General features: G+C 40.4%; 1 protein-coding gene across 2 annotated transcripts; it reads right to left on the bottom strand.

The window, feature by feature from the left end:
• Nucleotides 1–1020: 1020 nt before the first annotated feature.
• KRAS (KRas proto-oncogene, GTPase) lies at nt 1021–26064 on the bottom strand. 2 transcript variants are annotated; one of them, XM_086610552.1, is made up of 7 exons: nt 26026–26064; nt 24778–24900; nt 18340–18518; nt 15625–15784; nt 8235–8350; nt 6078; nt 1021–1172 (listed from the first exon to the last, which is right to left on the bottom strand). In XM_086610552.1, exons 2-7 carry the CDS (start codon nt 24886–24888, stop codon nt 1056–1058), a joined length of 684 nt encoding a protein of 227 aa, XP_086466678.1. In that variant the 5' UTR covers nt 24889–24900; nt 26026–26064; the 3' UTR covers nt 1021–1055. The 2 variants fall into 2 exon arrangements, with proteins under 2 accessions (XP_086466678.1, XP_086466679.1); XM_086610553.1 differs by lacking the exons at nt 6078; nt 8235–8350.
• Nucleotides 26065–26864: the final 800 nt, after the last annotated feature.

Below are 26864 nucleotides of genomic sequence, written 5' to 3'. Positions count from 1 at the left end.
GGCATCTGGAAACTTAACGCCACTCTTGGCGGGGGGGCGGGGGAAAGAATGGTTTTACTTTGCTACATAATTTAGGATTCATTCTGATTTAATTCTTACAGTAAATTCTGGATCCATGTATGAATTAACCTAAGAATTTGAATCAACTTATCGGTTAAGGCTTTCTAGTATTTCCTAGAGATGCTAAGGGTGAAATCCTGTACCTACTGAACAAACCTACTTAAAGATTTGCCACTGGGGGTCAGGAGAGCTAGGATTTCACCCGGGGTCTTCAGACACAAAAAGTCAGTGAAAGTCTTAAAGCAATGCATTAACAATAGCAAATCAACCGAATTAGAACTTTTACTTTTTCCATTGCCAGATGTGCATTGTTGTCTTTTTTTATTTTTTCTTTTCTTTTTATAGAAAAAATAGAGTATTTAAGGAGTGACCATGACAAATCGCAGTGATTTTTTTTTTTTGTGAAAGTTCTATCTTTACATTCATTAAAGTTGATCTGAAATGCTACAAGACTAGATGCCTAGAAGCAAAATCTACAGGAAGACTATAAAGGCTTCTGGTCTCTCTATATTGCAGTCAGTCTAAAATAAAAGAAAGGCTGAAATGAAAGTCTCTTTTGCTAACTAGTCCTTTTTCCCAATCAGATTTAAAAACCAAAAAATTAAAGGGGATGTTAGAATATGTAGAGCATCATTTCATTGTTTGGTTTGCACACAGAACAGAAGTTCACAATCAGTAAGAAAAATAAGAAGTTAGCAACTGTGCATGCACCAAAGAGTCCTAAGACAGTTCTCAGGTTTTTGTGTGTGGTTTTTTTTGTCTTTTTTGTTTTGCTTTGTTTTTTTCACAGGCATTGCTAGTTCAAGAACCAACAGTCAAAGAATACTGGCACTTCAAGAGGAATGATGTTTCCACTGTCATTTAAAACAAGCATTCAGGTAAAGCTAACAGGATCATGAAGCAGAAAGTAAAGTAATGCTAAAACAAATGCTAATAATTTAGTGTAATGTACAAAAATTACTTAAGTACTTCTTAAGAATAAGGATAAATTGTATTTACATAATTATACACTTTGTCTTTGTCTTCTTTTTCTTCTTTTTACCATCTTTGCTCATCTTCTCTTTGTGTTTTCTGATTTCCCGAACTAACGTATAGAAGGCATCATCAACACCCTGAAAAGACACACACATGAACACATTAAGACCACATTAACACTTATGTGCCTGCTGAGGTACAGCCTGTTTGCATCTGACCTGACCAGGTGAAGTGTGTTCAACCAGCAGTCTGTTTTGCTGCCTGCCAGAAGAGGTTACACTGTCATCTTGCTGAGGCTTCTATAGCATCTCTGGGTTGGAGGAATTGCCGGGGCAACACTCCTCTCAAACTTTCCTGTTCCTTGGGAAGGGGCGTGCTGGGAAAAAACACACTCAGATGGAAGAGGAACTACAGCTGTCTCCTGTCGTGTAAGAGGAACGTGTCTGACTGCACTACTGTGCGTGGGCAGAGGGCCCTGCAGGAGAGCAGCTTTGGGGAGTGAGCTGCCATCATTCAAACAGTGCATCTTGGCTACAGGCTCTTCCCCTCCCGAGTTCTGAGGAGCACTGAGACAACAGCCTGAGTGAACAGTCTGGACACCAGCAACGGCTAGTGCCTGCTTGTCCTCTTTCTCAGCGGTTCCCCAAACCAGGCTCACAGCAGTGTGCAGGTGACGCACTGCTCGGGGGTTGACCACAAATACCCCACAGGTCCAATTCCATCACTAACGTGGTAAGGAAAGAAAAGGAATGTACTGCCCTCTTCTCCATCTCAAAGAGGGCACATGCTGTCCCACCTCAAACTAGACAAGTAGAGGCACCACACATTCAGATTACAAGTATGTATATTGTTAAGACAAAATAAAGTTCTGAAGCATTAGTTACCTTTGTTTATGCCTTAATAATCTGTATGCAGCTTTAAATACAAATATTTCTAGCAAGAATTCAATACCAAAAAGAGTTACAATTATTCTATACATTCAGGTCATTTCTTAGGCACACCAATACAGTAATCGCACCACAGTTTTATAAATCTTTACATACACAAATCAAATCAATCTCATGTTCCAATGATAAATTATTACTTGATAAATCATTCTATTCAAATTATATAGTTAAAACCACATGGATCACATTAAGAACCGCCCACTGTAAGGGAAGATCAGGTTCAACACCATCTAAAGAACACGAAGGTGCACGAGTCCATGGGACGTGATGAGGTGCATCCGTGAGTCCTGAGGGAACTGGCAGATGAAGTGGATAAGCCGCTATCCATCATATTTCAGAAGTCATGGCAGTCTGGTAAAATTCCCACTGACTGGAAAAGGGGAAACATAGCCCCCATCTTTAAAAAGGGAAAAAAAGAAGACCCAGGGAACTACAGGCAGTCAGTCTCACCTCCGTGCCTGGCAAGATCATGGAGCAGATCCTCCTGGCGACTATGCTAAGGCACATAGAAAACAAGGAGGTAACTGGTGACAGCCAACATGGCTTCACTAAGGGCAAATCCTGCCTGACTAATTTGGTGACCTTCTATGATGAGTATTGATGGATAAGGGAAGACAACTGGAAGCAACTGACATCGTCTACCTGGACTTGTCCAAAGCATTGATACTGTCCCACACAACATCCTTGCCTCTAAACTGGAAAGACAGGGAATTGATGGATGGACCACTCAGTGGATAAGGAACTGGCTGGAAGGTCACACTCAAAGAGTTGTGGTCAACAGTTCAATGTCCAAGCGGAGGCCAGTGACAAGTGGTGTTGCTCAGGGGTCAGTACTGGGGCCAGTGCTATTTAACATCTTTGTTGGTGACATGGACAGTGGGATAGAGTGCACCCTCACTAAGTTTGCAAACAACACCAAACTGTGTGGTGTTTTGGGCACGCTGGAGGGAAGGGATGCCATCCAGAGGGACCTTGACAGGCCTGTGAGAACCTCATGAAGTCCAACAAGGCCAAGTGCAAGGTCCTGCATGTGGGTCGGGGCAATCCCAAGCACAAGGACAGGCTGGGCGGAGAATGGATTGAGAGCAGCCCTGAGGAAAAGGACTTGGGAGTGCTGGTTGATGAGAAGCTCAACATGAGCCAGCAATGTGCACTGGCAGCCCAGAAAGCCAACCACATCCTGGGCTGCATTCAAAGAAGTGTGGCCAGCAGGTCGAGGGAGGTGATTCTGCCCCTCTACTCTGCTCTCGTGAGACCCCACCTGGAATACTGCGTTCAGCTCTGGAGTCCCCAACACAAGAAGGACATGGAGCTGATGGAACAGGTCCAGAGGAGGACCATGAAGATGATCCGAGTGCTGGAGCACCTCTCCTCTGAAGACAGGCTGAGAGAGTTGGGGCTGTTCAGCCTGGAGAAGAGAAGACTCCAAGGTGATCTTCTAGCAGCCTTCCAGTACCTAAAGGGGGCCTACAGGAAAGCTGGAGAGGGACTTTTGACAAGGGCGTGGAGTGATAGGACAAGGGGCAATGGATTTAAACTGAAAGAGGGGAGATTTAGATTGGATATAAGAAAGAAATTCTTCACTCTGAGGATGGTGAGGCACTGGAACAGGTTGCCCAGAGAAGTTGTGGCTGCCCCATCCCTGGAAGTGTTCAAGGCCAGGTTGGATGGGGCTTTGAGCAACCTGGTGTAGTGGAGGGTTCTCCTGCCCACGGCAGGGGGGTTGGAACTAGATGATCTTTGAGGTCCCTTCCAACCCTAACTGTTCCATGATTCTATGATCTATTGTGCTGTATCATGTACAGTCACATAAAATCTCCACAGCTCCAATAGGTAAGCTAGAGACAGAAAAGCTAATGTTTCTTCACATTGAATAGTTTTTCATTTTTGAGGGGGGTAATTATAGCTGACAAAAATTAACTCTGGTCAAGAGACCAGCATATCTAAAAGCCTGACATGAACCATTGTCAAATACAATGGTATATGGTATACGGTATACTTTGTAACAACCTATTTACATGAAGCAGTTTATTCTATTGCCCAGCTTTCAAGCTGCTCCAAACTCCAATCTAGTACCCATGTTCTCAGTTAGCCTTTAAATTTAATAGTTCGAGTGCTGACAGTTATAAAATCATTAAAATAAAAAATTATCTTGATTTTTCACTGCCTTATTCCTTTTGTAACCTTTTAGACAGATCAGAAATGGTTGTATAATGTTAATGTATTGCAGCAGCCAACTGCACTGCTATAGAACTAGGAATTCAGCCCTAGAACTGGCAGGCAGCTTCCTACCACTTGTCAGCTACAAAGTTTGCCTTCGAGCTGCCGATAAAAATTCAGTCTCTGTTTGCTCCTGTATGCCTACTTCAGTAAAAGAACTGAAAGAGATCTCTGGAAAAAAAACCCACAACAACGAAAAGCCAGAAATCACCTAATCCATTACTGTTTCAGTCACACTCCAAATGGTGATGAGACTTAATATGGAAAGTCCAAACAACAGTGAAGTGTTACATAGCTTCACTTCTAAAGCAATGTTCCCAGTATAACCTAAATTTATTTAAAACCTTCACATTCAAGTTCATAAAACATTTACAGATAACAGATGTTCGATCAAAGTCCTTGGCAGCCTGTCTCCCAATACTAATAGCACACTTTTGCAAGGCCTGGTAATATACAAAATTCACTGGCAAGTAACTTGTTCTACATTTTAAAATATTATTGATCAATATAGAATTGATGTAGCACGCCTAATGGAAGAGTAGCCTTGGTTCTGGAAAAGGTCATGTCCCCCATGAATCTTTTGAGAATTAGAAAGGCTTGGTATTATTTTACAGTGTATTTTCCTTATCACTTCAGCATTAATGCAAAAAGAGAACACATTCAGCAATGTTCACGTAGAGAAATGCTCTAGAAGTTGTGACAGCTCAAAGCGTATCTACTGCAGGTCCCATCTCAGACTGCCAGCTAGGAAGAAAGCATTAAGAATCAATCACAACAGACAGGAGAATAGTTTCATTCTTACAACACAAGAGTGGTGTAAGAAAAACCTCAGTACAATATTCTTCTACAAGACTGTTCACATTTCCTTACAAAACTACCTTTCATTACTTCACGCTCATCATTAATGTGTTAGAAAAATAATCATTGCAAGGACAGTCGCTGGCTTCCAGTGTCTGTAAATAAGACACACTGAACAGAAATTCCAATTTAAGTCTTCAAACGAGCAACTCTCCCCCATTAAACTGGTTTTAAAACAAATACAGAGAAAATAAGTTGTATAAAGTAGTATTCAGAGACTACTATGGCCCTTTAAACACATGACTTCACAATTAAGGCTGAAATCTTTATTCTACCTAGTAAGGTGATGATCTGTTACATACAGCACAAGTTTCAAAACGCTAGGGAATTGACTTAGCTTTTGTACTTGCATTTACAACTTTGTAGATCAAGCCTTTAAAACTATTAATTATGCGTTTAGTAGTTTGGTCCTGCCACAATTCCTTTTAAATTCAGGTAACAAAAATAACACGACATACAAAACTACACTGAGAATGTTTGCGAATCAGAACAGAAGAACTCGAGATAAACTGAGGTCTTTCACTTCTCAGTCTGTGGATTAAGTTTTAAATGTAAGTAGCAGATACTCTGTTTACAGGAGGTCCCTAAAGGCATCAATACTGCAAGATCAAAGGCGGTCAACCTCTCCAGTTACTTCTTTCAGTAAGAAGGGACTGCATGCAGCTGACCTTCCTCCCTCTGACAAGGGAGCTGTTGTGTGCCAGCTTTTTGGAGAGCCTAAGATGTACTGAGTAAGTGCTTTAAATCCAGGCTCAGTGGGTGCTCAGAACTATACCACGCTGCCTCAATAAAGGTGCACTGACGGAGCCTGCTCCTGGCACTTGTGTTTCCAAAGAGCAACTACGAAGGGCAGAGGGAACAGAAAAATCTGAACTGTTCCCACAGAGACAGCCTGCTTCTGGCTACTTTTCTTTGGAGCACCACATAGTCTCATGACCATAAAAAAGTCTGGAGATGTGGTTACATGGTTACGAGTTGCGTGAGACTTGACAAGTAACCTGGTTATCAAAAAGAAACCCTAAATTTGTAAGGAATTGAGAATTCCTTACTATTCCAGCCCCCAAAATAGAATTTAAAACAAATTTTAAACTGTAGAAAAAGTATTTTTTTATTTTTTTCATATTAATATTTTAATTTTTAAAATTTTTAATTTTTAATATTTTTTCATATTAATACATATCTACACACACATATGTATCAGTCACAAGAGACGAGACATTATTTGTACACCTTTGCAGTACTGTGGAAAAATCATTAAATTACAGTTTTAATCAAGAATCTGGAAATTTTTTAATTCAAATCTAGAACGTTTGTGATTTAAACTTTTTACTATTAACCTAGTTCAATCTGAATTACATTATCTAGTTGTCTAATTTATGACCTAGAGAAACTTTTTGTTACAGTACACTTTTTATGTAAAAACTTTAACACTTGTAAGAAAGAGATCTTTTGAGGATTTTACACTGAGATTTAGACACTTCTTCTTGCCACTTGAAAATTACAAACACAGCAAAAGATGTTATGTACTTTCTGCCTTACTATGTAACAGCCAAAGGAATGAACCTCTTGGAAAGCATCAGCAGTTAATCCAGGTAGTCAAAGTTTTCAGTTACCTTATACAAGATTAATATAACTAAGGTGGGATCCCATAAGCAGCAGGAAGATAAACTGAATATTCCAAGAGGTAGCAAAACACTCTGAACTATCAAATTTGATTATCCACAGACAAAAAAGGAGAATAACTACTGTCTATCTTTGCAACCTGTGTTATAATGAATATTTCTGAAGTCTCAAATCCCAGCTGAAAGACTCACATCATAAGGAGCTGCTCTCCTTAGCTATCTGCTACGCATGAGACTTGAAATAACATGTATCTTCTTACTGAATGGGAAGTAACACAAGCCAGACTGTTTTAAATGCCAGATTTCTTATTCCACTAGAATCACTACTGAACTACAGCTATACCACAGTAATTTTGGAATATGCTTTCTCCAGCTTAACCTCCTAAACACAAAGTTGCTGAAACGACTATCAATACTATGTCAAATTCACTTGAATACAAGGACAAATGTTTCCTCTGCAAGCTGGCAATGTGCGCTGGCAGCCCAGAACGCCAACTGTGTCCTGGGCTGCATCCAAAGCAGTGTGGCCAGCAGGTCGAGGGAGGTGATTCTGCCCCTCTACTGTGCTCTCGTGAGACCCCACCTGGAATACTGTGTTCAGCTCTGGAGTCCCCAGCACAAGAAGGACATGGAGCTGCTGGAGCAGGTCCAGAGGAGGGCCATGAAGATGATCTGAGGGCTGGAGCACCTCTGCTATGAAGACAGACAGAGTTGGGGCTGTTCAGCCTGGAGAAGAGAAGGCTCTGGGGTGATCTTATTACAGCCTTCCAGTACTTAAAGGGGGCCTACAGGAAAGCTGGAGAGGGACTTTTGACAAGGGCGTGGAGTGATAGGACAAGAGGCAATGGATTTAAACTGAAAGAGGGGAGATTTAGATTAGATATAGGGAAGAAATTTTTCACTGAGGGTGGTGAGGCAGTGGAACAGGTTGCCCAGAGAAGTTGTGGCTGCCCCATCCCTGGAAGTGTTCAAGGCCAGGTTGGATGAGGCTTTGGGCAACCTGGTATAGTGGAGGGTGTCCCTGCCCATGGCAGGGGGGTTGGAAATACGGCACAGCATAAGGAAGAGCCTGAGAATTAAGAAATCCAGTAGGCCAGCTGCTGGCCAGATACTGTTTTGCTGCATTAAGAACCTCCTGTTTCTGCATCTGAGAAGGACTGTAAATATTATGATCCTCTCGCTTCAGTTCACCAACCTCAAGATCCAAGCAATATTCACTTCAACAGTATTTGCAATACAACTTTTCCCCTCTTAACTTCTTCACACACAAAACCAGGTCTCTGTTTCATAGACAGAGAACTTGATATGCAGTAAAGGCTTCTTGTTAACCTACTTATCAAAAACCCATGAAACAAAGCAAATCCATAATACTTGGGTGTTTGCTAGGAATATTATTCAGGACTACTATACTGGAATCTGATTGGTTTTATATCTTAAATTATGTCATCAATTAACCATAAAATGTCTGATTTGCAACACACTGTCAATCATTTTCATTTGGCAAGTGATTTGTAAAACTTACCCTGTTACATTACAAAACTTACCCTGTTACATTACAAGGCATTTTTTAATTTTCATGCACCCTGGAGTCTTTTCTTCTTTGCTGATTTTTTTCACTCTGTACTGTCGAATCTCTCGCACCAATGTATAAAAAGCATCCTCCACTCTCTGCATTGCAAAACACAACTCCTTAAAAACTGTTTCATTAACAGTTGTGACATCTCAGGACACCCATGGCGGGGAGAAAAAACACAACAAAACCACTGAAATTATGAGCTTTACTTGAGAATATATGGATCTCCGTTTATGTTTTTAAAATGCTGGGCTCACATATTAGCTGCTTGATAAAAACTTTTTGATACAGGCAAGAGAGGCACACTTAAATAATTTATTGATCACCAATTATTGTGAATATCTATGCTTCAAGCCCTCATTTTTTCCTGTGCAAGGTAACACTTCGACAAAAAAAGAGTAAGAATTATTTTCTTTCATTGCATACCACGTTGAAAACTATACGGCTTGTGTTACTGAATCTTTTCACACGTTTTTGTGGGCATGGATGTATTTACCAATCTAATACAATTTTGTGCCTGCTAATCATGGAGTACTTACAAACACACACAGTTAACCACCTATTTTCACTTCTTAACCAAAGTGAGAACCTGGTACTGTTTGGGCAGGCAAAGAAAAGTAAGCTCGTTTATGTTCTGCTCTTTATATAAGAAGGTGTACTTTCTTTGCAAAAAAATCTGTGGAACAAACTAACAAAGTATAGGAAAAATATCAACAGGTAATCTCCTAGGAGGTTACAAAGAAATAAAATCTTCTAAGACTACTAAATTTTGGTCAATATTGTTTTTAAAGCTACTTACTTTACAGAGCAAGCACTATGCTCTAACATTTAGGAAAAAGGGGTATTTGAGTCACAGCAAAGTGCTTTTAAGAAGCACCTGAAGTATATTGTATTTCAGAACAGCTTTCAGAAGTAATTACTTAGAGCAATTACAGAAGTTACTCTTCCATGCAAAAAAAGCAACAAGTTCATTATTACCACGTTTAAGAGCTCGGTTCACGTCGCTGTACAAGGCACACCTGTCCTGTTCTCTCTGGGCCAGGCTTGCTCTGCTCAGATTTTCCTCTAGTTAAGGGAGCTCTTCAGGTACTCCAGAGATGACACGGAGCTGTGTGTCACTGGTCTCACACCCTACCTTTCTGCAGCTTTGTGTTTAGGAGATGAGGATACCATAAGCATTAAACAAAATAAGAAGGATGAGGGCTGCAGATGTCTTTAGGAAATACAAGATCGAAGAGGTATGGCAACAGGTTAAGTAATAGTATCTGTTATTTTAAAGTGATTATGCATCAACTTGAAACTTTAGACAAATCTGTGAAGATGTTCTTGTTATAACAAGATGCAAAATGTTTAGCTGCAGCTTTCAAAGGGGAAAGCAAATCTCTCCTCTGCCTTACTGTCCATCTCATTACTTGTCTCCTCAGTCAGATCAACAGAGTTGTTAATAGAAAAACCATTATTTGAAACTAAAAACAGAGCAGACTGATGATCATGGAAAACAGTACAACCATTTAAGCCCCAAAACTTTACTACTACCCAAACACACAATCTGGAATTTCATTTGACAGATTTTCCATAAATTATCTCTCCAACCCATCTTCATCTTACGCACCTAATAACGAAAGTAGCTAACATTTACTGCCACAGTTACTGGGTCATTTTGCATGAACTGTGCCATAGCTTGTCACATTTAAGACTCATTCTTAACATGCTGCTTATCTGAGTATTCTTCTGAACTACAGCCACTTGAATTTCAAGATTAAATGAATTAGATTTATTTCTTGGATTGTATTTCTCTGGTATACACAATGTGCCCCATTAGGATGTAGTGAAGTACTGACAAGGTGACAAGTCGCCTTACATTCCAGGTCTCAGAGTTTGCAAAACATAAAGGAAGCCATTAAAAACCAGCAAAAATCAAGTAAAGCTCATACTTTCGTATTTTCCTGGAAGGAATGAAAGTTAATTCCTGAAGAGGGCACAGTAAACATTGATCAGCTGCTACGTGCCAAAGCACAGGCTGTACAAGAATCAACTTTTTGGCAAATCTACTGTTTCGCAGTAGAAATATGTAATTTGATTATGGAGCTGTCACATAAATAATTAGATAACAATTCTTCAGTCCACATTTATTGCCAACTTCCCCATCACCAAGAGGAGCTGTAATTTGCTTTAGCAATGCAGAGAGAAGGAGACACACGGACAGAGAAAAGAAACTGCTACTGCTGCCATCACCAAGAACAGCCCTATGAATCCCATTGACAGAAATTATTCTGAAAGAAGATCTGTACAGATACACATTTGCTAATTTCATTAGCACAAGGTGACATTTTAAAGAGCCAGGTGCCAGTCTTATAAGCTTAAGAAGTCATTTTAATACTGATTTAAGATTCTTCAGTACTTTATCCTTAAATGAGCGCAGACCATGTGTCTAAAATAAGATTAACTAGTTCTTTGAGCTGTCAGAGCCAGAAGCAAATATATCCTTTGGTAGATACTAAAAACTTCAAAATCTAAACAGCTATTTACTTTAACAGCCCAAAGAACCCATGACCTCGAGGCAATATTTTCAATATGCTTTTGACTCCTAGGAGACAGCCAAATATTCGATTTAAAAATATGACTATGTGCAAAGACTATTTCAAATACACACCAAAGTACAAATGGGAATTTCCACATGTTCTGCTTCCGTAAATAGCGCTTAAAGGAAACTAATGAAAATTAGCCTTGACATCTCAAAAGCATTCTGTGATCACCTTCAAACACTTTATTGGAGTCGGTCGCCTAAAACCAACTGTTAGACAAATAAAATCAAAATTACTCATGAGAACACAAGAAAAAAGAATGCTGCTCACTTGCACAAAAGCACTCCCAACATAAAACTCTGTAGTGGTAAGGTCATTTTAGCCAATACTGGAGAATACACAAACCTGCAAAGATCTACTAGGTCATGTAACATTCAGCTTAATAGGCTAAAGCTAATTTTTTGCTGTCTGTAAAACAGATGTACTCCAAAGGACTGTTTGGAAATAGCTACAACTCAGCCCCATGCAGAACCTCCACAGGTTTGGAAAGGAAGGGAGTGCTAAGCTGATCATGTTACCTTATGATAGTTAAATACCAGACATATATCAGTAAATTCATATTAAATACGGCACAAAATCATGATTAAAGCTACAAAGTTAACCACTGCAATGTTAACAAGTGCCAGAATTATATCTGTCTGTCCTACCTGAATTTCACCCTTTTTCACACACATCCTTTTTTTGCCACACCTATTTAACTTTACATTAGGTAAATAACAAACCTGCTTTCTCTGCATTCTGGAGTCATTCAGTGCACAAGTCGGACGCCAGAATTTGTTTCAACATTATCAAAACTTTTTTTTTTTTCCTTGGGGCCTTGTTCTTAGGAAGGACTAAACTTTTTTGGAAAAGTTTTACGTTACAACAAACGAATGACATGGAAAAAAAACTCAACTCACACTGTGAAGTCTGAAAAAGTTGTAAGTAATTGAAAATAAAGTTTTAAAATGGAACTTGTGCACATGAACTACATTAAAAAGGCTTGGAGTGAAACACATACAGTATCATTGAACAGTTACGACAAATCTCTAAAAAAAAAAGGCAAGTTGATTCAAGCAAACCATCTAAATTATCAGTTATTCATGAATCTTAATTGAGATGTAGGAATAAAGTTCTGTAAATAATGCACCAATTCCTTCATCAGACCAGGCACAGGTTCTCAACTTACTTTTGGAGCCTAACCTATTGTACATTGGACAGCTGAAATAACTACAATGCTTTTTTAACAGCATCCTTGTGATTTAGGTCGACTTCTTCATGAAACACTTAAGCACACTTTTGAAGTACGTATTCTCAACAAAGAGACCTAATGCTTTGGAGAATCTTTTACTATTCTTACAATAATGCCCATGTATCTGCTTTTCCTTTGAATTCAATACTAGTAGGACAGTTGAAATGTTTCAAGGAAAACTAAATCCTGCAGCCAAACCACATTTAGGGTACAGCCTTACACAGCTTTTCCTGGTGTAAGTCACAGGCAAATGGAAGCCCAATAAAGAATATGGGATGCAGCCTCAGTGAGGGTCAATCAAGTCTGCCTTTCATCTCTCATTGATACCACCAACAGTACTGGAAGCTATATACTCATGAGGACAGGGAAGAATTTGAATTTAAAGCTTATGTCAAACAGAGAAAAGTGAGAACAGCTATCGAAATAAACCTAAGAAATTCACACCCTTCTGCATAAGGATTGTGAAAGGATGAGCAGAAGTGATGCAACATGCCTTACAAAACCACTAGTATTGACGTGTTTACATTTAAAAATAGGATTATTTTCATAAATTACATTATATTCATTTCAGTCAGCGGTCTAATTAAAAGTCTACAGCCTTATACCAAAGTTGTAAGGTCCACTAAGCTAACATTTCACTGATCACTCAATGATTTGCATGAAAATTCACACAGGGATTTGGCTCAAAACGTGACCTTTTTGCAGTAAGTTAAAGTTTACATCTTTATTATCAGCCAGGACCAAATAAAACCAAAACCACTAACTTTTAGAACAACTTATTTCTGCACTTCATTTCAGTGTTTTTCATCTTTCTTATTTTTGACCTTGTCTATGAATTTTTTTACATTTTAAAAACGGAATTATTTGGAACTGAGATATCACTCTGTACGAGCATAAAACGCCATCATTTAAAAACAGCGTCTTGGCAATCAAAACAGACTACGTGGCCAACTCCTTTCCATTTCCACCTCCCATTTTCTTCCCCAGAAACATTTCTCACTTTCTCCGAGTTCCAGCAGAACTGGTGCACGGGGAAGGAAGGAAGAAGATGGTGGGGGCCCCTTAAAGAGGGCATTAGTGCTGACGTTTCAGCGCAGTGCCAAGTGCATACAGGAAAGGAAAAGAAGGTTCCTACTTCTCAGTATTTCTAATTCTAAGTATTCATGTTAGACTTTCTACAGACTCCTGAAGTTACCAGGCCACCAGCTACATTTGTTCATACTCAAAAGTTCTGCAGGTAACCAGAGAGGACCTGATTTTTATTTATTTATTTATTTTCAGTGAAGGACTGAATTCTGCCCGATAAAAATAGCCCACAGGCCACAGACAGCTCGCAAGATTGTTTAAATCTCCTAATTTAAAAAGTTACTTTGGAAGATGGCGTGTATATATGTATGCATATATGTTAAACATATGCCAATGTGACTGAAAAATCATACCATGTAAATGCATATGTATGCACCTATACACATACACAAACACATACATAGATATTTAGATGATCTTGCTGTAATTAAAGATCAGGGTCTTCCTCCAATTCCCTCTTGTCTTCTCAAAAATATTTTATTAACACAGCATCTTATGAAGCAGTTTCACAACATAACATGTTACAAAAAGCACTGCATAAGGATCAGCAACCATACCTAGTGGTTCCAACTTTTAGAAGCCAGCATTCTCAGAAGAGTCTATTGAATGGATATCTTTATTTTAAAATCCACGAGATCCCTTAAGGGACTCCTTTTTTGTGGAAGGTGTAAAGCTCAGCTTTGAACAACAAAAGGCAACAGTCGCTTCTACATTTCAGTTGGCACCTCCAGAAACAAAGTCACAGATAGAAGTAGTCAAATTATAGAATAACAGTTCATATATGACTGATCTATTGTCCTCTGAAACAAGTACAAACCTCCAGCAGACCTCTTAAAAGTCTGAAAGATAAAAAAGCAGATACTAGTTTGTGTAAACAAGGATTATAAAACTGAACAGGAACGGTGACTTTTGAGCATGCACTTTTGTATTGGCTAGGTAGAGTGGGGCTGCTCGTAGGAGCAGATTGCAGGTGGGGTGAGGAGGAGATATCTTCGAAAATGCACCATCATATCAACATACCTTCATTAAAAGTGGCTATGCAAGAGGAACATTTCCTAAACAAAGCCTGAGGCTCTATACAGCAGGCTGAACAAAGCAAAATCTAGACGTTACTACAGAACTTCTATTATTTCAAACCTCAAATGTAATTTCAGAGTTCCTCCTTTTCTATCCTAACATCTCAGTGACAGCCACTAATATAGGACCTTCCGAACACGAACACTGTAATTACTCGGTCCGCTTATGCCACATTCCTCTGAATACTCTTGTGGCCTAATTTATTCTCAGCCATTAAAGTTGCGTAGGTCTGGTTTTTTAATCCTACCTGACAAACACTTTCTCTATTGCCAAAAGTTAACTTTCCTTTGATTCCTCTGTAAAGTTTTACTAATTAGTCCAGGTTTCAACTTGTCAGAAACTTGGGTTGGTGTAGCAAATTTGCACTAATAAAATATTCATTTCTTATATCCAAAAATAACTTACATACTGTCTATGAGGAAATTCTGCCAAGTGATGCAGCTGAATCTGTTTAGCAGTTACATTGAGCAGTTACTCAAACTGCAGTATTCTGCTCTTATTTGCCTCCTTTTGCTGCACCTAACTCCTGATTTGTAACTTGCATGTAACACTTCTCATTATGCAGAGTATGAGTTATTCAGCCACTCGGGCCTGACCTAATCTGTACTGATAGTAAGTCTTTACTCTTAAAAGAAAAACCACAAATCAGCATTTTTCAAAGCAAACGCTTCCTTCCAGAAGCACAGAACCAGTTTCATCTAGACCTGTATAGCTGACCTTCTCCTGAATACACAGATGTACACTATGTGCACCTTTGTCCTAGCAAACCCTGAGAAGCACTGCAAGGACCCTAAAATGGCTGCATCTTTCACCTATACCAGTGAGGAACAATAAACCAACAGGGAGCTCTGAAGTCTTAGAAGAGTATCAGTTTACATGAGCAACTAATCCAGTAATTAAAAAAAATACTTATGGTCAATTGCTTAGCTATAAAAAGGTGTGTCGAGCATGTCCCACTAACGCTGAATCTATGGCTCACAGAAAAATTCCTTTTGTTATTAACGAAAAGACTTAAACCAGAATAAACTACTGCTGTTTGTCTGCTTAATGCTCTCGCTGAGGAAAAAAAGCATTTCACCTCTAAGCAGAGTGCTTCTTATTCTCTTAAAACCTATCATGACGTTAAGAATGATGCAACCATCTGACAGCAGAGAGGAAAAGCAGCCCAGATCTCATCCTCTGAGTTTGCGCAACCAAAGCGAATCACTCATTAATGAACAATTACCAGTTGTCAATGAGCTGACAGAAAGAAAAGACACCACAAGAATTTGCACTCTGGAGAAATTTAACCATTGATACGACCAAGCGATTGTCAATGCCCAGAATAATTATCCTTATGATAATTCAGATCAGAGTTCTACGTTTGTGCCTGGCAAGTTTTGAGCTTTACCTGTCTTGTCTTTGCTGATGTTTCGATGAAAGGAATTCCATAACTTCTTGCTAAATCCTGAGCTTGTTTTGTATCTACTGTTCTGGAAGGCAAATCGCATTTGTTTCCTACTAGCACCATTGGGACATCTTCAGAGTCTTTCACTCTCTTTATTTGTTCTCTAAAGAGAAGGAAAAAAAAGAGACAGATTTTATGTAACAGGTATTAATAGTTTATGTGATATAGATTTTAAAACAATGAAATAAAATTAAATTAACAGACTCCAACATCATTCTTAATGTTAATTTACTGCACATGCACTACTAGAAGCCATCAAAAAATAAACTAACCAATCCTGTCACTATCAAGTTTATCTTATTTTAAAAAAATTTTAAGTTAACATTTTGCAAATTACTATAGATATTGATGTCATTATACTATTTTTTTTATCTTTTTTTTGTTGTTGTTTTTAATTTTTAACAGCTAATGCCAGAATAAACCTATGAAGCTCTGGTATAAATCTTACTAGTTATCTCTCACACTCAGTACTCACAATATTCAACTCACTTGCCTAGATAGAACACTGTCAAAAGTGCTATGCCTGTTGTCTCAATTTTCCTTTGGTTTTCAGGGTGGTTTTATTTTTGTGGTTTTTGTTGTTGTTGTTGTTTGGGTTTTTTGGTTTGTTTTTCTTTTTTATTTAATTAAAGACAGCATTACAAACTCTTCATAGAATCATAGAATCATAGAATGGTTAGGGCTGGAAGGGACCTTCAAAGGTCATCTAGTCCAACCCCCCTGCAAGGAACAGGGATATCTCCAACTAGATCAGGTTGCTCAGGGCCCTGTCCAACCTGGCCTTGAACGTCTCCAGGGATGGAGCATCCACCACCTCTCTGGGCAACCTGTTCCAATGTTCTACCACTCTCATAGTAAAAAATTTTTTCCTAATATCCAACCTGAACCTACCTCCCTCTATTTTAAAACCATTACCCCTTGTCCTATCATAACTGGCCCTCCTGAACAGCCTCTCCCCATCTTTCCTGTAGGCCCCCTTGAGGTACTGGAAGACCGCTATAAGGTCACCCCGGAGCCTCCTCTTCTCCAGGCTGAACAGCCCCAACTCTTTCAGCCTGTCCTCATAGGAAAGGTGCTCCAGCCCTCTTATCATCTTCATTTAGATAGGGGTGTTTAAACTTTGAAGACCATTGGTCTGGTTCTCTACAAAAAGCAATTTGCTAAAGGAGGCCTTTCAAACACTAGTTAGAAAGCATCTTGAAATACTAGTTGGATGTACTTGTCAAGAATCTCAAATAACAATCATTCATTTAATTATTTTTGCCTTCTCAAATAATCAAGCAGTATATTCCTTAATTAATACAGTCACTGTTTTCAGTTATTTGTTTATAAGCCTTCAGCATCAGTCCACAAGGTCATCCACAGGTGTGTGAACGCACAGCAGAAACCCCACCATTCAACATTCTTTGAAATAATTCTTTAAATATAGAAAGTAACAGTCCTGAAAGAAAGTGCCCACATTCTCAATACTGATCTCTCCCTGGGCTAGTACACAGCAATTTTGCCCCTCTCATTTAGTACTCAATTTTGCCCCTCTCATCAGTACTCCCCTGATCCTGCAGCTGCTCCAGGGAGACAGGCCAGTAGTAAACTACTTCTGTAGGTAAGCATCTACCTGTTTAGCTGCTCACATAAGCACACTGCACAACCAAATGAGCTGATTTGCTGTCACACAGGAGAAAATGAAATGACATGATCAGGGCAGCTGTTCCTCCTGACGTGAATTACCCTGAACTGACACAGTATCCCACCTTAAATGAAGAACTGTAACTTCTGTAAGTAACAAAAATGTGCAACTTCAGCTTAGGAGTACATGTTGGGTTTGTGGGCGATACTGACAGCAAACCACACCTCCAGCATATAGCAACATAGATCTGACAGCATTATAAATGTCTAACTATGAGTAGTTCAACATTTTGTGTTTGGGACTAATAAACTGATGCTGCTAAACTCAGGGATCTTTGGTGGGATTTGCATTGCCTTCTAACAGAACACCCCAGAAGAATTCAGTATAATAATTATCTGGTATGGAAATCAGTAGAGACTGCTTCTATTTCTATACTAGCATAGCTGACAAAGAAAGCATTAGTTAAAAGTTTTTTAACTAATTATTTAAAAACAAAAGAAAAACCACCACGTGACGAAACTAGTAACGGGTTGTTTTTTTAGCAGTCAGAGCTCAGATTTTGTGTCTTTCCTCCACAGGCATCAGGGCACACACGTTAGTCTTCTAGTAACATTCCACAGGTATTTCCCCTCCACTCCCAGAACAAAGGCTAACAATCAACGTTATTGTTTGTATAATTTCGACTGCCTAAGTTTCTCCATCTTAACACACGATTTTATTTATGGAATGGGCAGAGTTAACCTTTAGATAAGCCTTCACCATGAACAAGCAGAAATACTAAGCCACTTTAGTTTATAACAGAAGAGCTTCCAGATATTTTGTCTCCCTAACTTGAAAGGGAGGCAGATTTTCAGATCACCCAAAAAAATCACAGACCTACAAATGCAGGAATAAATCGCAATGTTGCTAATTTGCAAGCTTCCCCTCAGATGCCTTTTCAGAAGGGATCATTCCATTATCTAGTGCCAGAACGAGCACACAATCTACCCACCCAATACACGTGTCAGCCGATTATCTTTCAACATACACACCTATAATGGTGAATATCTTCAAAAGATTTTGTATTGTTTATAGCAAATACACACAGGAAGCCTTCCCCAGTTCTCATATATTGGTCCCTCATCGCGCTGTATTCTTCTTGACCTGCAGTATCAAGAATATCCAAGAGACAGGTTTCTCCATCAATTACTACTTGCTTCCTGTAGGAATCCTAGGAGAATTAAAAAACATAAACCTTGGTTAAACACAAACAAGTAAGATTTCAAACACCTATAGCTCAGAAGATATTAACATTGTTTACTAGTAATCAAGCGTGACTTAAGAGTTAAAATCCAACTTCACAGATGGGCAAATGACAGTAGGAAAATAGTGTCCCATATTTACATGTACACAGCAATCCAGAAGTGGAAAGAGTGGTGGAAGGACATGTCCTTAGCTGTATTCTGAACCTTCAGTGAGTAACAGTACATTTGCACACATCCACACAGAAAAAGGATGGCGTCCTTATTTCTTACTTTGCACAAAAGAACAAGAAGTATAAATTGGATCCAGATCAAAAGCATCTCCCCTTTGTCTCTGTTAACAGAGTAACTGAAGAAACTTGTAAACCTGATTTTAAAAAGTTTGATTTTGTTTAAGCTTACTCAATTTACCAGAATTTTTTTTTTAAAGAAAAATTTGACCTTAATTCTAGGGATGTTTACACAAGCGTTGTGCCACAACAATGTACAAAATAATAAACCAGAAAGAGTTCACAAGTAAAAATTCCTAAAATCTATGCCACTGAAACGGAGATGAAGTATAAAAAGCCTTCAGTGTTTGGGACAGGAAATCTGTTTCCTATGCCTAAGCAGGTGCATATAATGAGATTTGTTATTAAGGTATCAAAGGTGAGTTGATGTATTTGAAGTTAAAGGTTTTTTAGCCACGACAGACCAACACAGGGTCATGTAAGAGCCCTGATGGGTTCACAGAGACAATGAACAAATTATTTCAATGCTGTCAATTCTAAGTTTTCAGGTCACTGATTTGAGTGTATAAAATCTGTACAAAGTCCCAAGCAACAAGATATTAATGTCTATTTACAGCTCTTTTTGGTGCTAGGCTTCTATGAGTACATAGTTTTAGCAGTAAGAACATAAGCGTTACTTTCCCAATAACTTTATTTCCTATAAGCATCTATATATTGGAAATCAAACCATGCCATTATGCTTTAGAAATAGTTCACTGAGCAGTGCCATGAATTATTCTCAGTAAACAGCACCTGCAACAAATTAAACATAACATAAAATGTTGGTACTACCTTTTCAGATCCTGTAGCTAGAGATTAACACAATATTGCTGCTGCTCTTGTTAATACTATACAGAAGCGAACCTAAGCTACTGGGTAGGGAATTAAGGAATTAAAGATGCAATTCTAGCCATCTTCAAGATGAATTCAGAATGACCTTCTTTCCTTTGTACCCATTGTAAGGCATAGTACACCTACTCCTGTGCACTTTCTATCTATTTTGTGTTTTCACAAAAAGCTCTCTTCTTTCCTGTTGCTCATGCTGAAAAACAAGCAGGAGATAATTGTATAGAATCAGTATCTTAAACTAAACAAACTCTGTAATCTCTCATTTATCTTGAGCCTGGATGACATTTAACAGTATCAGGTAAAACAATATTGACTATTTACCTTAAAGATAAAAGTTTACTTCCAGCATGATTTTGGAAATATTTATTTCACAGAAGCACAAATTCAGAGTTGAAGTAAGAAGTAGGTAACTTACTTTAGAAATATATAAGCCATGTTTAAATATTGATACAGCTGAGACAAATACACAAGCTCCAATGTGTTTTAAAATAATGTTAATATTCTATTTCATTGTTTCAAAGCAAGAAAAAAAAAAAACACACACCAAAAAGCCCCCTAAAGGATGCATCTTTATTACAATTCACTTAAATTCAATAGCGAATCCTCCCCCATGTCCTACGATACCTCTATCATAGACGTTCACAATGAAGTAATAGTAGAACTTCTAGCGTTATACTAGGCATATTTACAAAGCTTTCATTTTCTCTTCTTGCAGTTTGACTGCTGGTTTAAAAACATGAAAAACAGTTCTTGAAAAGCCTGTATTATTCCTTTACATCTTAGCACTTCAAGATGTAAAGTGAAGCACTTCAAAGGAAAAGAAATTCCCCTCAACCGAGCTCTAAACAAAAGCTTTAAATAATTTTCATCAAAGAAAACCATTTTTAAGAGAAAAGAAAATCACTTTTAACAACTGCTGGCTTTAGCATGCCTATCATGTCAGCACTAGTAGCAAAGATGCCCCAGCATAAAGCACAGCACAGGTACCAGAAGGAACACTTTGAGCGGATATTCCTTCTGCCCACTTCTGGAGAGAAAATTTTGTCACTAACTAGAAAGGGGATTTGAGGTGGAAGGAAAAGAAAGACGTGGGAGAGAAAATTCAAGCTTATGATTTCCTTCCAAGCTACTGAAATAATAAACACTTTGCTTTTGTGCCTCCCCCTGCCAAACATCAAACCTGAAATCACATTTGTCACTGTAGGAAAGAAAACCAAAGCACCACATTAAAAGTTCAGGCTACTGGGACTCCCAGTTCCACTGTGGTGAATACCAGTGTAAACATACCCAAGATAAAAGTTGTTTATTTAAGTGTTATCATACTGTAAAAATTACCAAGTCCTGCAAAACAGAATGTAGGAGATACCAAAAAGAAAAGTTACACCACTGCAGTACCTGTGGCACTTCTATTTCAAAATGCAATTGCAGAACCCAAACGGCCAGACTCCCCTTCAACAACGAAAACAACCACCTTCTCATCTGTAAATTTTGTCATTTACAAAAATCCAGTAGCTTTACAGCACATTGGAAGATTTGCAGTAATGAATGCAATGAAGAAACATCCAGTATAAAGCTATTAAGTAAAACCAAAATGCAAACTAGAATTTAATTTCCAAGTAGTACTTGACTCCAAATACGAATCTGCAATTCTTCCCCAGCATATCTAAATAAAAAAGTTTTAATTTCATTAATCACTTAACCTGCTTTTATTGGCCTTTCACAAACTGTAAAAATCAGAATGAATTATGCTAATGGACTAATAATTCCATCTGTTCACAAGCACTGATACGAAAATGTGATAGGAAATCTCAGCTCTACGCTACATATGGAATTTATCTAAAAAAAAAGCCCCACTGCTTAATAAACTCCATCTAAGCAAGTAACTATTATTTTGTAAAAATCCACTGTACCAGTGATTTAATATTAAAATATCACAGCTACTAAGACTAAGCTACTACTAAATATTGGTGGAAGTTTCGCAGGTGCATAGGTCATTTGAGAACACAGACTTAAATACCAGTATTCCTAAATCAGTCGAGGGATTTTGCTAATCCAATTGAAAAACCTCCGACAAGCAAATAGGAAGGCTGCTTTTTCTCTAAGACATTAAAAAGATGACATATTTAGCAATAAAACATGCTGAAGCTTTAAAAAAAAAAAATAAAAATTAAAAATCCTGTTCTCACACAAGGCATTGCCAATAAAGCAAAGCTTTAACCAACCTCGGCCAGTGGAGGGCACCAGCCCAACTGCTGTGTGTATCAGGCCGGATTTACAAGAGTTAGTGTACATACAGTTAAAAAAAGCCCACACTTAAAACTGCTTGGCTATAAATCTGTGCTCGGACATCTAATTCAAATAAGATATGAAACTGTGAAACACAAAGTACGTATATTTGAATAACAGCAGCCACCCAAACACGCGCACACCTTCTAATTCCTCCCACTACCCCCCCGTCATCTGCTATGCTCAGATATAAGGAAATAAAATACTCAAGCAGGCCATGAAACTTGACATTTTCCAAGTCAGTTATTTGTTGAATCATTAAGTCTATTCCACCAAAACTGGCAACAACATTAACATTGCAAATGCATCTGTGATTAAGTAACAAGTGTACTTTTTTTCCATCTCTTCAACTGCATCACGTCTTCGCAACATAAGAATTTTAGAAGTGTTGAGCTTCATTCACTGGAAAGATTTAGGATTATTCAATAGCTGTGTAGTTATGGAATCCACTATAGATAACAAAACACTGAACTCTTTTCTCTGTCTACACCGAAATATTTAGCTTGATTATCTATCTGCAAGGGAAAACAAGTATTTTGGCATCAGCCATATGGCAATGAAAGAAACAGTAGTAAGTGAGAAACAATAGCAGTGACACTACTGAACTGTTTTAACTGTTGTTATTTACCAGTCAAAGCAACTTTAGCCCTATTTCCTCATGCTGCATAAAAAACAGTCTACAGCTATTGTTCTTTGATCAGCCTCTACCACCCCAACTGCATCCACACAGGAAGCTCAATCAAGCAACCCTTCCCAACTGCACGGGATTCTGTCCAGTTAAGGACTGGAGGGTTTAAACCCAACCACAAGCCCGTTCTCTGAAACTGGTTTGCCACTCCAAATCACAGACCACTCTCTTATAACTGAATCGTGTCTTCCCTACCAGCTTACCTACATGATTCTCCTATAGCACTGGGAGCACACAAGGTGATTTGCCACCTAGTAGGAAGATACTGTCTCCATCCTCAAGGTCTTAGAATTTACAAGATAAAAAATGGTAACTCGCGCTCAGACAAGAACTTGTAGGAGTTGTAGAAGACTAATGCTGTTGCACGCGACAAGTGGTTGATGCTGGTAAAACCCATTAGCTTAAAGGTTTATTTCTTTCAGAAGAACGTATTGATTCTGGACCACACCACAACTTTACAGTCATCCTGCACACTACCGAATAAAAGCCACAGTCATGAGATTTTAGGTTCTTTCTATAAGGAACTGTATTTTAATTTTATTATTTTACACTAATGTGTATTTAGTATTCCTCAAAATACTCAGCTTGCTCATTAGCAAAATGCCTCAAGTGGTTTAGAAATACTGGCATTTAAGTTTTTGTGTTCCTAAGCTGTTTACACAGTTCTGGCTTTATAGGACAACTTCTAAGATACAGATTCTCCACAGTACTTTTTGTAACGTGTAAACACGCCTCTATCCTAAGAGAAACCCAGATGGTTATGTACAAGTATTACAAAGATGAACATCTCCCAAAGTTCCTTCTGCAGGAAAAAGTAAAATCCCATTTTGCTTGTTCACCTCAATGAGTTCGGTGTGCTTTCTGTTTTTTAAGCACGTTTCGGGTTGTTGTTGTTTTAAGATTTCCCATCTTAGTAATCAAAAGACCTGCTCTCCTAGTGCAAGTCAAACACTCTTCCTCTCTCCATAGGTCTACTCTCAAAATCTTCTACAGCATACATGAGGGTACTTGGTCATGCAACAGAGAGACAAGAAGACACACAGGCACATCAAGGTAAACTCAAATTCGAGCCAACACATCTCTCTTTGGGGCACATTAACTCGGGCCTGTACCTTGCTAAAGACAGACAGCTTCCTACCATCTCAGGGCACTGGCCCCTTTTGCTCATGTTTACCTGAAAGTGACTACATAGCCATTTTCCAAGTCACCATTTTAAGCCTAGATTTAAATCCTTGGGATTCCTTCAAGTGAGCTCGGAAGTGCCTCATTGTGTAAACATATAAATGAAGTCATAAGCTACAGAGCTTCAGTGCAGAGAACATGAAAATCTTGGGTAAATTATAGCATCATTTCTCCTGTTATATGGTATGAGGTTATTAAATCCAATGATCCACAGGAGATTTCAGACCACACTAGTATTTTTCTTATATTTAAAAGGCAGAGCTTGCTTGCTCATTAAAAACCTTTAAAATGACAACTTTTAAAGCTTAAATACAATTTCAGATTTTGAGGAACTGTGACATGTATTTCAAAGAATCCACTACAGCAGCTATCTTACAACACTTTTTCTACAGAAACACACACTAGTCTGTTTTTTTAAAAAAAAACACAACAAAAACCCAACTCATTCACCGTAGAATTCCAGAATACACTTCTCCCCCTGTGAAACAGATCCTAACGATAAGATCTAAGAAAGCCTGACACATACGTTTCAGAACTACAAGTTTTCCTTCTTGATACCAAAAAGGAAAGTAACATTTAGGAGGTTGCATGCAAAGCCATGAAGGGTTTTGCCAAGCATTTTCAGGTGAACTTGGCAAAGACTTTGCCACTGAGATCCTACCAACATGCATCCCAACCCTACAAACATGCATCCAAACTAGCAAAACATGGCAATTAACACCATTCTCTAATTGATCAAAATTGGTATTTTTTTACAGCAGCTGTTGTTCCACAGCCAGATGAAGAAGCACAGTGATTTCTTCTCTAACACTGGTCAAATGCAGACCATTACCTTTGAGCTCTTTTTATTATAAAGCCTTGTTCTATGTTTTTGTGGCAACTGTCCAAAAGTAAACAACCACCATTATTACTGATAATCTCTCTTCACAAAAAGCGTACGATTAAACAGTTTACCTCTATTGTCGGGTCATATTCATCCACAAAGTGATTCTGAATTAGCTGTATTGTCAAGGCGCTCTTGCCTACACCACCAGCTCCAACGACAACAAGTTTATATTCTGTCATTTTCTAGCAGACCTGATGACAAAGAAACCAACGTTAAGCAGAAAGGGTCAGGCTCCGATCAATGAGGATGCTGTCGGTGCGTTTTCACCCAGTATCACGTTCCTCTGCTATTACCAGAGAGCAACTCCCTCCCTAAACAAGACAAAAAGCTAGGAGGGAACGCTATTTCTCCAGCAAAATTATACATAGGAAACGCAGCGCGGGCACTAAGCTGAAAGGCACTGATCACACGGAGATAAAAAAGCAAGGATACACTGAATTCTGGAAAAGGTCAAAGAGTGTTTCTAGCGAGGAAAAGATCTGTTCTCCGCCGCTTTCTCTCAAAGCCCCGGTGACTGGGAGACGGGAGCCGCTCCGAACCGAGCGCCACACACCCGGGAAGGCGCCTCCTGCCCACGGCCGTGACGGGACGCGCTCGGGGGAGCGCAGCCTCGCCTCACGCCTTCACCTCCCCAGTTTTTTGTCTCCCGGGCGAGCCGAGCTCGGCCGCGCAGCCAGCGGCGGGAACCCCCTCCCCTCTCCCGGGGACACGGTGCCGCTGCCCGCCCCGCCTCGGCTCGGCTCCCCTCAGGCAGGGGCCAGCGGCGCGGCCGTGCCACCGAAACTTTCCGGCCCGGCGCCTCGGCCCCGCGCACGGGGATTTTAAGGACTTGGGAAGGGGGAGAGGGAAGAGGGAAAAAAAAAAAAAAAAGAAACAAAAAAAAAAAGGGGGGGGTTGACTCGGCATAAGCCGCCGGGCTCCCGGAGGGCGTTGGCCACCTGTCCCGCCGCCCCCTCCCGCAGCCGCCGAGCCACCGCCCGCGCCGCGGGGAAGGACGGCGGAGGGGCGGGCGAGGGCTGCTCCGGGGATGCCGGCGGAGGGGCGGGCGAGGGCTGCTCCGGGGGATGCCGGCGGAGGGGAATCGAGGCAGCAGCGGGACAGGCGCCGGGAAGCGGCCCCCGCCCGTTTGCCAGCGTTTCTTCCCCTCCGCGGGGCGACGCCGGGAGGAGGAAGGGGGACGGGGAAAGGGGGTGCCCGGCTCCGGGAAGCCACACCGCTTCCCTCTGCCCCACCTCGAAGGGTAAAGGGAGGGGGGGGGAAAGAAAGCAAGCGCGGCTGCCCGTCCCGGTTACAGCGCCGTAGGGATAGGCGGGTACCTGCCTGGCGCTGCAGCGGGCCGTGGGAGCACGCCGGCGCCTCCCGTGCCCGCCTCGCCGCGGCGGTCGCTCCGCGTCCCTTTCCGTCCCGGTCTGAAATGGCGGGGGACAGGGAGGGCTGGGGCTGGAGCTGCCGAGGGAGCCGAGCGCCGAGAGGGCGGATGGATGGATAGACGGGCGCGATCGATGCGCTCCGCGCTCCCCCGCCCCTTGCGGCAGACCCGGCCCCTCCCTCCTCCTCCTCCTCCTCCTCGTCCCTCCTTCTGTCCCGCCTCCCGCCCGACGGGCGGTTGAGGCGGCGCGGCGGGAGGCAGGAGAGGAGGTGCGGGAGAGGTGTGGGGACCGCCCGCCGCGGGCACCGGGGGCTCGCAGGCGGCGTTTTGTGTCGCAGCGTGAGGGACAGCTTAGCCGAGGAGTGTGCGCTCGAGGGCGGTGGAGGGAAATACGTACGATTTCAGCCTTTCCTCGCCATTTCTCCCTCCCCTCGTCGCCGGCGGGGACTCGCCGCGGCTCCTCAGAGCCGGGGGCTGAGGGAAAGAGGGAAAGCCAGTGCCTGGCTAAACGGAAAAAGCGTTTTTATCCGTAGCCGGTCGCGTAAATGTCAGCAGAGGCCTCGCGGAACGGCTGCGAAACTCGCGTGCGCGTTGAAAGTTGTTGGGCTTTGCTCGTTTCCAAATAAAACTTAAGGCTTTGCTATTAGCCGCTGGGATGCTCCATATGAAAGTTAATAAACACAAGGGGGTTTTGGGAAGCGAGTTAACAATTGCGCAGTGAAGCCTGTTTTCTTATTAAAAGGCCAAAAACATCAAGCCCTACTGTGTAGATTAGTGTACTATAAT

Source organism: Tauraco erythrolophus, chromosome 4 (genome assembly GCF_009769465.1).
Source record: "Tauraco erythrolophus isolate bTauEry1 chromosome 4, bTauEry1.pri, whole genome shotgun sequence".
Lineage (NCBI taxonomy): Eukaryota > Metazoa > Chordata > Aves > Musophagiformes > Musophagidae > Tauraco > Tauraco erythrolophus.
The sequence above is the reverse complement of the archived record's forward strand: the minus strand, read 5'-3'. Positions and strand labels throughout refer to the sequence as shown.